The 13,930-nt window shown below is 40.9% G+C and overlaps 1 protein-coding gene across 3 annotated transcripts; it reads right to left on the minus strand.

The window, feature by feature from the left end:
• Positions 1-819: 819 nt before the first annotated feature.
• Positions 820-13,546, minus strand: fcrg.L (FcRgamma subunit L homeolog). 3 transcript variants are annotated; one of them, XM_018228530.2, is made up of 6 exons: positions 13,371-13,538; positions 9,194-9,285; positions 8,421-8,471; positions 8,135-8,188; positions 1,686-1,712; positions 820-1,481 (listed from the first exon to the last, which is right to left on the minus strand). In XM_018228530.2, exons 1-6 carry the CDS (start codon positions 13,417-13,419, stop codon positions 1,419-1,421), a joined length of 336 nt encoding a protein of 111 aa, XP_018084019.1. In that variant the 5' UTR covers positions 13,420-13,538; the 3' UTR covers positions 820-1,418. The 3 variants fall into 3 exon arrangements, with proteins under 3 accessions (XP_018084019.1, NP_001121202.1, XP_018084020.1); NM_001127730.1 differs by having other exon boundaries at positions 1,399-1,481; positions 9,194-9,288; positions 13,371-13,480; XM_018228531.2 differs by having other exon boundaries at positions 1,421-1,481; positions 8,107-8,188; positions 9,194-9,288; positions 13,371-13,546.
• Positions 13,547-13,930: the final 384 nt, after the last annotated feature.

Below are 13,930 nucleotides of genomic sequence, written 5' to 3' on the forward strand. Positions count from 1 at the left end.
CTTTTGAGCGACTATCTCACTGAGGCAACTTCGGGCGACTATAGAAAACGCATCGCCGCATGTGCATTACCGCAGGTGACTTTGCATTGTAGCCTATGGGGAAAAACGCAGAGGCAGTTCGGGGAGATAGTTGCTCAAAAGACGAGGCGATTAGTTGCCAGGCGACAAAATCTCCCCAAATCTCCTCGTGTGGACTAGCCCTTACAGAGTATTTGTTTTTAGATGGGGTCAGTGACCCCGATTTGAAAGTCAGAAGAAAAAGGCAAATCACTTACAAACTATAAAAAAAAAAGTTGCTTAGAATCGGCCATTTTATAACATACTAAAAATTAACTTAAAGATGAACCACCCCTTTAAGAATCTTGTAAAAAAAAATTCCCTGAGCGTGTTGGGACGTTAAGCATTATATAAATGTAATTAGGAATTAATTCATGAATAGGAGGAGAAGAGGAGATTGTGTGTAGTAAATCCGTGATATCTCAATACAGCTAAGAGCTTGTTTATACAGAGATCATTATCCCTATTAAACACTCTTGGAGGAGAGACGGGAGGGGGTAGAAATTATCACCATTATTATTATTTCTGTCTCTTGCAGCCTTCAATCAGCGCTGTTTCAGGAGTCAGAACCAACAGTGCAGAGAACAGAATGGGACTGACAGCCGCAATGACATTTTCACAAAACTATAAAACCCAGTGAAAACGAGGAATGGGAAGTGGTTTAGAATATCGTTAAGCTACGAACAGTTCTTGGGCGAAGTTCCCCTTGAATTATCGTGGGAATCCCCGTGGCGAGATGAGGAACAGGCCGGAGGCAGTGAAGACTTGTTATCGTTTAATGACACAGTTACAGGGTACAATGTTGGTTTGGGGGTGAAGCGCTGCTGCAGAAGGAAGAGGGTTCTTATTACAGGGACACGGGGTGGGGCTTATATATAAGCAGGTGGGGGGGGTTAATGTCAGGCCAGTGGACCAATCAGCAAGTTAAATACTTGACCTTTACAAAATCAGTTTCCCATGGATTAAGCAAAGCAGAAACCCCTTTAGATAACCTGGGAAAATTGTGACATCAATTGAGATGTGACATCAACTGAGATGTGACATCATGCTGTGATGTCATTTACAGAGCAGATATATATATATATATATATATATATGGTCTTGTAGCTTTATTTGAGCGGCTGGTGAGCTGGTGGGCAGGGAGGGGGGGATAAAATATATTTCCCAGAATGCTTTGTGCAGCCACAGGTCCGGTCAGTTTGAGGCAGAGTAAGTAAGTCACAGCCCAGGAGAAACACCCCCCACATACAGTCCTACGTTACATGCCAGAGTGTAATGGGGCCCTGGCCTGGGTCAGGAATGTGCGGCACTTTCTATATACAGTGGGTGGGGCCCCAAGACCAAAGCCGGGGTCCAGCGGATCAGTTCTTCTTGCTGTCGCCCTTTAAGGTTTCGTACGTGACTTTTTCCACAGACTCCAGGCCCTGCGGGGGGACAACAAGACTAAGTATAGAGATATAGATATATATGTAATGGGCAGGGACATAAAGACCGGTATGTTATTAAATAACATCAATAAACCACTTGTCTATCAGCTCAGTCCACCTTGACTTTTAATTGTGATGTCATCAGCCGGTATATTTCATATAACAGTGGTGTAGGGGTAAAGGGTTAAAAGCCATACTCACAGTGTACACGCCCTCTTCTCCTTTTTTCTAGAAAAAGGGAAAAATTTATTAAATGACTGGTTTATTACTTGCATTTTATAGTAACACGGTCACTCTCTAGACATTTATAAGGCTGGACCAACCTGTAGCCTATCAAATCATTAAACATTTATAAGACTAGACCAACGTGTAGCCAATCAAAGAATTAGACATTTATATGACTGGACCAACCTGTAGCCAATCAGATCATTAGACATTTATAAGACTGGGCCAACCTGTAGCCAATCAGAGCATTATACATTTGGACCAACCTGTAGCCAATCAGATCATTAGACATTTATAAGACTGGGCCAACCTGTAGCCAATCAGAGCATTATACATTTGGACCAACCTGTAGCCAATCAGATCATTAGCCATTTATAAGACTGGACAAACCTGTAGCCAATCAGATCATTAGACATTTATAAGACTGGACCAACCTGCAGCCAATCAGAGCATTAGACATTTGGACCAACCTGCAGCCAATCAGAGCATTAGACATTTACAAGGCTGGACCAACCTGTAGCCAATCAGAGCATTAGACATTTACAAGACTGGACAAACCTGTAGCCAATCAGAGCATTAGACATTTACAAGGCTGGACCAACCTGTAGCCAATCAGAGCACTAGACATTTACAAGGCTGGACCAACCTGTAGCCAATCAGAGCATTAGACATTTACAAGGCTGGACCAACCTGTAGCCAATCAGAGCATTAGACATTTACAAGGCTGGACCAACCTGTAGCCAATCAGATCATTAGACATTTAAAAGGCTGGGCCAACCTATAGCATTAGACATTTACAAGGCTGAACCAACCTGTAGCCAATCAGATCATTAGACATTTATAAGACTGGGCCAACCTGTAGCCAATCAGAGCATTAGACATTTACAAGGCTGGACCAATCTATTGCCAATCAGATCATTAGACGTTTATAAGGCTGGACCAACACTAATAATGAATAAAGTACTCCCTATTGTAAAATATAAGGATATTATAAGTCACTGAGGAGTCCCATGACCATATAAAAGCACAAGGTCAAAGATCATGGAACTCCGAGGTAACTTCTAATATACTCCTATTTTCCAACAAGGGCTACTTTATTTATTATAATACACAAGTTTTAGTGAGTCATGTGACAGAAATGACATCACTACTCACTGTTTATAACTGATGACATCACTAGTCACAGTTCATAAGAAAATGATTACAGGATATTGATGGCTTCTGTGTATAAATATATATGGGCTGTGCAATATACAGTATATTTATAAAAACACTGGATTGGAGCGCACATCCAAGAGTTTGCTGAAAGACTTGGCTGCCAGTCCAAAATATATAAATGCAATAGCCAAAATGACAGCACTCAATGCAGGAGACAAAAGGTGATGAAAAAAATTGCAGGTTTATTTAAACTATATTTAAACTATATTTATATATATATATATATATATATAGGTTATGCAATATCAAGTATATATATATATATATATATATATATATATATATATATATATATATATATATATATATATATATATATATATATATATATATATATATATATACAGTGTTGGACTGGGGCCCACCAAAAAACCTTGTACCAGGGGCCCACTCTCAGTACTATTATTATTCTTGCTTTCCTCACTCAACCTCTATTCTCTTAGTCTCTTTTCTTTACATACTATAATCTATTATTCCACCTATTTAGCCTCTTTGTTCTCATAGAAATAGGGAATGGCCATGAAATCGGCCAAATGTTTATCAGCATGAGGGGCCACTGACACCTGGGCCCACTGGGAGTTTCCCTGGTATCCCGGGGGCCAGTCCAACACTGTCCTACAGTGTTTAGCATATATATAGGGGCTATGCAATATACAGTATATATATATATATATATATATATATATATATATATAGGGGCTATGCAATATACAGTATATACAGTATATACAGTATATATATATATATATATATATATATATACCAATAGTTTTCAAACCAGCACTCCCTTTAGTGAAAAAACGTAATTTTTATTATTACATAGTATCTATTTCCAATGTTGGAAATAGATACTATGTAATAATTAAAATTACGTTTTTTCACTAAAGGGAGTGCTGGTTTGGAAACTATTGGTGTATGCAAAAATTACCATGCACCCCTCCCTATTGTATATTGCCTTGGAGTGCGGATACCCATTGGAGAATTATATATATATGGGCTATACAATATACAGTATATATATATGGGCTGGAGGGTGTTGCTGAGTGGGGGGAGACAGACCTGAGGGCAACACAAGGAGGAAGTGGTCAGTGATCTCTGGTCACTAAAATAACTCTTGTTCCTTCTTTCGGTTTGACAAGGCGAGGACTAAGATTTCCTGTCTAAAGTGTTTGTGGGGGGTGTAAAGAACAAGGGAGATAATAGAACACTAAGTATTTATGTAGAGAGGGGGGCTGTGTGTATACAATAAGTATTACAGTGTATACATATAAATACATATTTTGTATAAACATTACAACGGACGAGTGTGTGTATGGGGGGGGGTAATTATGCCAGTAGGTCTGTATAGAGAGATATGGGGTGGGTATCTGTTATACACAGTATTTACTTACATGGATGTCTTGTGTCAGGGTGGGTCTATATGAACATAACTGCCGGCTGGTGGAGCATTAGGAGATACTCATTATTACTACTCCTCTCCTCCATCATCCTTACTGATCTCTAGTCTTTATCTCTCGCTCTATCATCTCTTACTTACTCAATAGATCCTACTCCTCTCTTCCATCATCCTAACTGATCCCTAGTCTCCCTCTCTGCTCTCTCTCATCTCTTCCATACTCATTTGATTCTCCTCTTCTCTTCCACCATCCCGACTGATCCCTAGTCCTGCACATTAGACCCTACTCCTCTCATCCATCATCCTGACTGATTCCTAGTTTTTCCTCTATTATCTCTTCCCTATTAGACCCTACTCCTCCTCCTCTACTCAAGTACCTTATTGATCCCTAGTCTCTCTCTGCCCCATCATTCCCACCTACTCCTTCTGCTGTGCTCCAATATCCCCTACTAAAGTCGTTGAACCCTACTTACCACCTCCATCATCCACTTGTCAACTCACTGTGCTTCATCACAACCTCTCACTATCTCAATCTCCTTCTCTCCTCAACTATCCATTCTCCACCTCACTGCACCCTACTCCACCTCCTGTACCCTGATTTTCCAGCTTACTACACTGTACTAGTCCCTTTTCCATTTCACAACTCCTACTACTCCTTAATCCACTTTTTACTTATAGTTCCCTAGTCTTTCTTTCCTCCATCATCTGATTTTTGATTCATTACACCTCATCCCCCTTTAGATTCCTTACTCCCTCTGCTCCACCAACTACTTTCTATTTCATTGGGGACTATTGTTACGTTCCAGGGCACTGCACACAATCACTCAACATGTTCCTCAGAAATGCCTGCCTTGCTCTCATGCTCCACTTCCCTTTCCTAATGACTATACCGTATTGTTCCTCTTCTCCACATCCCCCTCTTTTTTAAGTCATGTGACTCTTCACCCTCCTCTCCTCCACTATCCTCTTCCCAACACATTGTTCCGTTCCAGCACCCAGTTTCCAACTCACTGAGTACTGAGTACTCCACTATCTCTTTCCCAACCTAATTGTACTTCTACTCCAACATCCCCTCATATCTTACTGTACCTACTGCTCCACTATCTCTTTCCCAACACCCCATCATACCTCATTGGTACCTGCTACTTTCCTCTCCATCTTACTGTGCTCCACTGATATCCCATTTCCAATTTATTGAACCATTTTCCCCTCTCCTACTTCACCTCCTCCGTTCCAACCCCTTGTGCTTTATTGCCCCTCAGCCACCATAGAACTGTAGCTAAATGCCACCCATTCTCCACACTGTCCCAGTAGCAGAGCAGTAAGATCAGAGGGTTCAACCTTGCCGAATGCTTCTTTGATCCCTGTTTAGTGTTTACTGGGGCCCAGGAGTTGGTAAATCCCCCTGTTTTTGGCATCTCTATACAGACTGAATGGTACAGAGTCAGGCAGTTCAGCATTCAGGGAGACGTGACAGTTGGGCAGCACATTTGCAGGGATGGCCCCTAGTGTATCATCATTCATACAGGTCGGGGTGCTCCTCAGGCTGGGGGTACACACGCGCCCTGTACTATTCCACACACCCCTGTGCTCCTTAATGTTCTTACACTTCTGGCTGGGGCAATGGTAAACGAGAAACCCTGAAAAAGGGGGGCAAACAAAAAACAACCTGTATGGGAGGGGACTCTGCCTATTATTTAGCCAATCACAGTCCATCCTCTTTACTATAAGTCTTTGTGCAACACTAAGCTGCTTTACTCAGTAAATTTATTTACAACATTGCATGCCACTATAAAGCAGAAGAAATATTTCCCCAGAAATAACCACAGCACAAGCCAAAACAACCCCCACTGGCTCTGGGAAATCATGAAACCTGATCATCCATCTCAGGCTTTCCTAAACTCTCTCCACTACCCACCCCTATGTGATCCCCATTGTAAGCAGCAGTCCTGTCCTGCTTTATGGCAGCTGAGATTCTAGCTATCTGTATAACAGAACATTCTGTCCCAGTGGCTGCACAGATCCTATCTGATCCCCATTGTAAGCAGCAGTCCTGTCCTGCGTTATGGCAGCTGAGATTCTAGCTACCTGTATAACAGAACATTCTGTCCCAGTGGCTGCACAGATCCTATCTGATCCCCATTGTAAGCAGTAGTCCTGTCCTGCTTTATGGCAGCTGAGATTCTAGCTATCTGTATAACAGAACATTCTGTCCCAGTGGCTGCACAGATCCTATCTGATCCCCATTGTAAGCAGCAGTCCTGTCCTGCTTTATGGCAGCTGAGATTCTAGCTATCTGTATAACAGAGCATTCTGTCCCAGTGGCTGCACAGATCCTATCTGATCCCCATTGTAAGCAGCAGTCCTGTCCTAATTTATGGCAGCTGAGATTCTAGCTATCTGTATAACAGAACATTCTGTCCCAGTGGCTGCACAGATCCTATCTGATCCCCATTGTAAGCAGCAGTCCTGTCCTGCTTTATGGCAGCTGAGATTCTAGCTATCTGTATAACAGAACATTCTGTCCCAGTGGCTGCACAGATCCTATCTGATCCCCATTGTTAAGCAAGCAGTCCTGTCCTGCTTTATGGCAGCTGAGATTCTAGCTATCTGTAATAACAGAACATTCTGTCCCAGTGGCTGCACAGATCCTATCTGATCCCCATTGTAAGCAGTAGTCCTGTCCTGCTTTATGGCAGCTGAGATTCTAGCTATCTGTATAACAGAACATTCTGTCCCAGTGGCTGCACAGATCCTATCTGATCCCCATTGTAAGCAGCAGTCCTGTCCTAATTTATGGCAGCTGAGATTCTAGCTATCTGTATAACAGAACATTCTGTCCCAGTGGCTGCACAGATCCTATCTGATCCCCATTGTAAGCAGCAGTCCTGTCCTGCTTTATGGCAGCTGAGATTCTAGCTATCTGTATAACAGAACATTCTGTCCCAGTGGCTGCACAGATCCTATCTGATCCCCATTGTAAGCAGCAGTCCTGTCCTGCTTTATGGCAGCTGAGATTCTAGCTATCTGTATAACAGAACATTCTGTCCCAGTGGCTGCACAGATCCTATCAGATCCCCATTGTAAGTAGCAGTCCTGTCCTGCTTTATGGCAGCTGAGATTCTAGCTATCTGTATAACAGAACATTCTGTCCCAGTGGCTGCACAGATCCTATCTGATCCCCATTGTAAGCAGCAGTCCTGTCCTGCTTTATGGCAGCTGAGATTCTAGCTATCTGTATAACAGAACATTCTGTCCCAGTGGCTGCACAAATCCTATCTGATCCCCATTGTAAGCAGCAGTCCTGTCCTGCTTTATGGCAGCTGAGATTCTAGCTATCTGTATAACAGAACATTCTGTCCCAGTGGCTGCACAGATCCTATCTGATCCCCATTGTAAGCAGCAGTCCTGTCCTGCTTTATGGGAGCTGAGATTCTAGCTATCTGTATAACATTCTGGCTGGGCACATGCATAGGAAGTTTAGGCTGGTTGAGGGGAGGGGGTGAATTCATGTGATCATATTAATCTGGTCTGAGTAATGACATGTGGTTTGGGCTGGTCCAGGGATGGTAGCCGTGCTGCTGTGCTATGTGGCCAGGAAATGGTGAGCTATAGAGAGAGAGCAGAGCGTGTGGAGATCAAACCATGTTATTCTGATCATGAGATGGAAGAAGTGATATGATATTCTTTTATTTTATTGCTTATTATTCTCTTGTGTTCATCCTCTATTCAAACTGCCACACTGCTGCCTGGTTGCTAGGGAATCGATGACATGATACTTACATCCAGTAATTGAGACAGGAAGCCTTACCTGGGCCCCATCGCCAATCTTCTCATAGATCTGTTTTTCGGGGTAGTTTAAATGCTGCAGATGGAGAAACCAGTATTAGAACAATGTTCATATCAAATTATAGGAGCAGGGGCAAGGAGTCTGTGACTCAAGCAGTGGGCGGGACTAAAACACTCTGATTGAAGCTTACAGGGGGAGGGGCAGGGAGTCTAGCTGAGCAACCCCTCACCCCACAATGCATATTTCGGTCCTATTTACTATAGGAAATGGAAATATATCATGGAAACAGCAGAAGATGATGACCTACCTCATAAATAGCCCCTGTTGGTTTGTTTTTCTGAGCTTTTTTTGTCTGTATCTGTAGAAACGAATGTACAGAAAAATGCTCAACAGTCTGATATAACCTCAAATGTAACATTACATCCTACATTCATATCAAATATACTAGCACCAATCCACCCCCTTAGTACCATGATGCTGCAGTTACAGAAATTCATATATACAGTACATCATCTAGTACAGGGCTAAGTGTTGGAAGGGTTACTGTCTGCTCTGCTCTCATTTCCCTACAGAAATAGGAATTGGTAACACTAGATAGGTACCTAATATATAGAGACAAGAGGAAAGTGTTGGAAGGGTTACTGTCTGCTCTCTCTCATTTCCCTACAGAAATAGGGATTGGTAGCACTAGATAGGTACCTTATATATAGAGACAAGAGGAAAGTGTTGGAAGGGTTACTGTCTGCTCTCATTTCCCTACAGAAATAGGGATTGGTAGCACTAGATAGGTACCTAATATATAGAGACAAGAGGAAAGTGTTGGAAGGGTTACTGTCTGCTCTCTCTCATTTCCCTACAGAAATAGGGATTGGTAGCACTAGATAGGTACCTAATATATAGAGACAAGAGGAAAGTGTTGGAAGGGTTACTGTCTGCTCTCTCTCATTTCCCTACAGAAATAGGGATTGGTAGCACTGGATAGGTACCTAATATATAGAGACAAGAGGAAAGTGTTGGAAGGGTTACTGTCTGCTCTCATATTGTGAGATTTCAAATAGAGAATGTGTGTGTTGCCCTCACCTTGAGGTGGCAGTAGAGAGCAGTGAGCACAATGCCATAGAGGAAGAGTATTGCATCCAGGATGTAGCAGATCTCAGGCTCTTGGAGAGCAGCTTCTTAGAATAAAGCAGACCATTATATATTTCATTATTATAATAAAAATAAAGTATTTATAAGGCGCCAACATATTCCCGGCGGCGCAGTACAATGGAAGGGTGCAAGCATGCAACTTACAAATATACGGATTGATGCAGGGGATGTAGAGGGCCCTGCCAATGATTACAGCTGATATAATCGCCCAAAATCAGCCAATGACATTTTATATAGTAGATTATGAAGATGAAAGTAGGTAGAAATTGGAGCATTTCCATTAGCTCTGCTCATTGGTTGTCACTGTGGCATATAATTACTGATATATATATTTATTTATTGTATATACGGCTGCAGCACACAACGAGTGATTTACATGTCAAGTGCTGAGTGGAAAATTCTGCTGAAATTTTAACCACCCGATTAACACAATGGAGCACATTTAGCAAATAAAATTAAAGGGTAAATTCTCCATTAAATTCTCGAATAATTCCCGCCAATTCACAGGCGCCGTACATGAAATAAAAACCGTCGGATTTTACATTGGTCCGTTATTTTCATCTTCCACCATTACTAAAATCCGTTTGTAAAAGTGTCACAACTGCAACAAATTCACCTGCGGCAATTGGTTATTTTAGGAATTTGTCCAAATACGGGCCAAATTTACAAACAATAAAATGATGTTGTTATTGCGCCACAAAAATTTCACATGTGAACCAAACATTCCTCTCTATAGCGATAAATAATGTCGCAATACAGTCCCTGACGTTTACGAAGGTATGTTGAAATTTAAGTGAAAAAATGATTCCGTGGTTTGGAAGAGGCAGCAAATTTTGTCGAACACAATTATATTTTCACGCAACATTTTTCTTACTGAAACATTTTATAAAAATTAAATTAGAAAATGTTTTCCTTTAAATGTACAGAGTGTATCATCTGGACTGGTTAACGGACCCTCGAAGATCATGTCTATAATGGCGCCAGAGCAGCTACTGTATTCAAATGGATTTACAAAATATTCTGTATATAATTGTATGGGGGGGGGGGTCTTCAATAAACCCCAAACCAGAAAATAAAAATGTTTTAACAGCTGAAAAATAAGCGTGCCCATAATGCATTACATTACCACAATGTACCAAAATTCTATATCGGATTATCAGTAGAGATTTAACAGAACAAATCAGCACTTTTATTGGCTAAATGCCAAATATGCAGCGAAAAAGAAGAGTATTGTACACGGCTCTTTATTTATCCTGCTGTGAGTTCTGGGGTATTATACATGGAATTGGCCCTGTATTTATCTGCTGTGTGTTCTGGGGTATTATACATGGAATTGGCACTGTATTTATCTGCTGTGGGTTCTGGGGTATTATACATGGAATTGGCACTGTATTTATCTGCTGTGTGTTCTGGGGTATTATACATGGAATTGGCCCTGTATTTATCCTACTGTGGGTTCTGGGGTATTATACATGGAATTGGCACTGTATTTATCTGCTGTGGGTTCTGGGGTATTATACATGGAATTGGCCCTGTATTTATCTGCTGTGTGTTCTGGGGTATTATACATGGAATTGGCCCTGTATTTATCTGCTGTGTGTTCTGGGGTATTATACATGGAATTGGCCCTGTATTTATCTGCTGTGAGTTCTGGGGTATTATACATGGAATTGGCCTTGTATTTATCCTACTGTGGGTTCTGGGGTATTATACATGGAATTGGCACTGTATTTATCTGCTGTGGGTTCTGGGGTATTATACATGGAATTGGCGCTGTATTTATCTGCTGTGTGTTCTGGGGTATTATACATGGAATTGGCACTGTATTTATCTGCTGTGGGTTCTGGGGTATTATACATGGAATTGGCCCTGTATTTATCTGCTGTGAGTTCTGGGGTATTATACATGGAATTGGCCTTGTATTTATCCTGCTGTGAGTTCTGGGGTATTATACATGGAATTGGCCCTGTATTTATCCTGCTGTGGGTTCTGGGGTATTATACATGGAATTGGCACTGTATTTATCCTGCTGTGAGTTCTGGGGTATTATACATGGAATTGGCACTGTATTTATCCTGCTGTGGGTTCTGGGGTATTATACATGGAATTGGCCCTGTATTTATCTGCTGTGTGTTCTGGGGTATTATACATGGAATTGGCCCTGTATTTATCTGCTGTGTGTTCTGGGGTATTATACATGGAATTGGCCCTGTATTTATCTGCTGTGTGTTCTGGGGTATTATACATGGAATTGGCCCTGTATTTATCCTGCTGTGGGTTCTGGGTATTATACATGGAATTGGCCCTGTATTTATCTGCTGTGTGTTCTGGGGTATTATACATGGAATTGGCCCTGTATTTATCTGTTGTGGGTTCTGGGTATTATACATGGAATTGGCACTGTATTTATCTGCTGTGGGTTCTGGGGTATTATACATGGAATTGGCACTGTATTTATCTGCTGTGTGTTCTGGGGTATTATACATGGAATTGGCCCTGTATTTATCTACTGTGTGTTCTGGGGTATTATACATGGAATTGGCACTGTATTTATCTGCTGTGTGTTCTGGGGTATTATACATGGAATTGACACTGTATTTATCTGCTGTGGGTTCTGGGGTATTATACATGGAATTGGCCCTGTATTTATCCTGCTGTGGGTTCTGGGGTATTATACATGGAATTGGCCCTGTATTTATCTGCTGTGTGTTCTGGGGTATTATACATGGAATTGGCCCTGTATTTATCTGCTGTGTGTTCTGGGGTATTATACATGGAATTGACACTGTATTTATCTGCTGTGTGTTCTGGGGTATTATACATGGAATTGACACTGTATTTATCTGCTGTGTGTTCTGGGGTATTATACATGGAATTGACACTGTATTTATCTGCTGTGGGTTCTGGGGTATTATACATGGAATTGGCCCTGTATTTATCCTGCTGTGGGTTCTGGGGTATTATACATGGAATTGGCACTGTATTTATCTGCTGTGAGTTCTGGGGTATTATACATGGAATTGGCCCTGTATTTATCTGCTGTGTGTTCTGGGGTATTATACATGGAATTGGCCCTGTATTTATCTGCTGTGGGTTCTGGGTATTATACATGGAATTGGCCCTGTATTTATCCTGTATAGAATTGGAATACTATGACGTCTAGTACACTATTTTTCAAATTATCCTGACTCTAGTAAGGTTTCTTATTGTCTAAAATGCAAAATATATAAGGTAGACATTTTTCACTATATATGGTTAGACCAATTCATTAATTTACTGTGGGAAAACATTCAAGAATTTATAAGCAAGACAACTTATTTTGATTTTAATCTTTCTCCACAATTTGCACATCTTGACCTCACTGATTATCTCCAGGAGTCTGACGAAAATTCTGTCCCTGGTATTTCCGATGAAATGGTTCATTCCTGTTTTTTAACAATGGCAGCTACTAGGAAGGCCATCTTTTTGTATTGGATTAAGGATACTGCTCCAGTTTTAAAAGATGCTCTTAAATATCTCCATAGCGTTTGCTTACAAGAAGCTTTTAGATATAAATTAGGAGACTATTCTTTAAGAAAGCTATTTAAAATAAAGCGGTTGAATTATTATAAACAGAAACAACAAAAAAAAAAAGGCAATTTATTTATACGTTTATGGGAGAAAATCCTTGAGCTCTGGAAAATCCTTTGCTGCCTGTTTTGATCTTGACTGTACCATTCACATGTTCTATTGGAGAAGATGTTTTTAAATTTGTCGAGCATAAAAAAAGATGACTTGGAAGTTAATACCTGTTAATGTCAAATCAGTTTATTTGTATGAATCTTGGCAAATATTGATTGAAACTTTACTGCTGGAGTATTTAAATATTCTGAAAAGTAAAAAGTGGAATAATATGAAGGAATCTCGAAATTAAACGCCATTAATTCGCCTTCCCGAATACAAACGTGACCCTCTGCTTATACATGAATTATAAGCTGAGAGAGATCCCAGTTACAGGTAAGATATATACAAAGAAACCCATTTTCTCTAAACAGTTAATATATTTGTCCCCCCAGAATCTCTAATCTTAAAGAAAAAAAATGGAACAATTTGAGGTGGGGGGTCGTACCTGCTCCTCGCACGCTGAGAAGGATCACGATGACTGTAGGAACCCACATTGCTGCAGGAAGGTAGAGTTGGGGTGCCGGCTGGATGTCGGGGCACGGTCAGTTACCTCCTTGCTGGTTACAAGCCTGTATTGCTGCCTGACACTTGGAGAGACGAGTTATGTCCAAAACCGCACAGGAAGCTGATTCTGCCTCTCGGCCCGGCCCTCTCCTCCCCACTCACTTCAACTTCTTTTTTACTTCTATTTTTTTTCCTGTTAAAACAGTTTTGCAACAAACCCTCCTCTGCACTCAACATGACTGGACTCTGATCTGGAAAAGCACTTACCCCTACTGTACTTATATATATAATATATAGATAAATAGATATAGTTGGGTCCAAAAATATTTGGACAGAGACAACTTTTTTTTCTAATTTTGGTTCTGGACATGATCACATTTTTTTAAAAAAAATAATTTTAAATGAAACAACTCGCAGTTGCAGTTGAACTGCCGACTGTTTTAATAGGAAAAAAAAGAAGTAAAAAAGAAAAAAGTTGCAACCGATCCTTCTCTGTATGTT

This window comes from Xenopus laevis, chromosome 8L, assembly GCF_017654675.1.
Source record: "Xenopus laevis strain J_2021 chromosome 8L, Xenopus_laevis_v10.1, whole genome shotgun sequence".
In the NCBI taxonomy this organism is placed as follows: Eukaryota; Metazoa; Chordata; class Amphibia; order Anura; family Pipidae; genus Xenopus; species Xenopus laevis.

Bases quoted from the DNA above. Each gene is read 5' to 3' on its own strand.
- fcrg.L (NM_001127730.1), bottom strand. From the start codon at position 13,419: ATGTGGGTTCCTACAGTCATCGTGATCCTTCTCAGCGTGCGAGGAGCA. The intron at 8,189-8,420 runs GTAGGTCATCAT...CTCCATCTGCAG, and splicing joins CAACAGGGGCTATTTATGAG to CATTTAAACTACCCCGAAAA. The intron at 1,482-1,685 runs GTGAGTATGGCT...GTCCCCCCGCAG, and splicing joins GAGAAGAGGGCGTGTACACT to GGCCTGGAGTCTGTGGAAAA.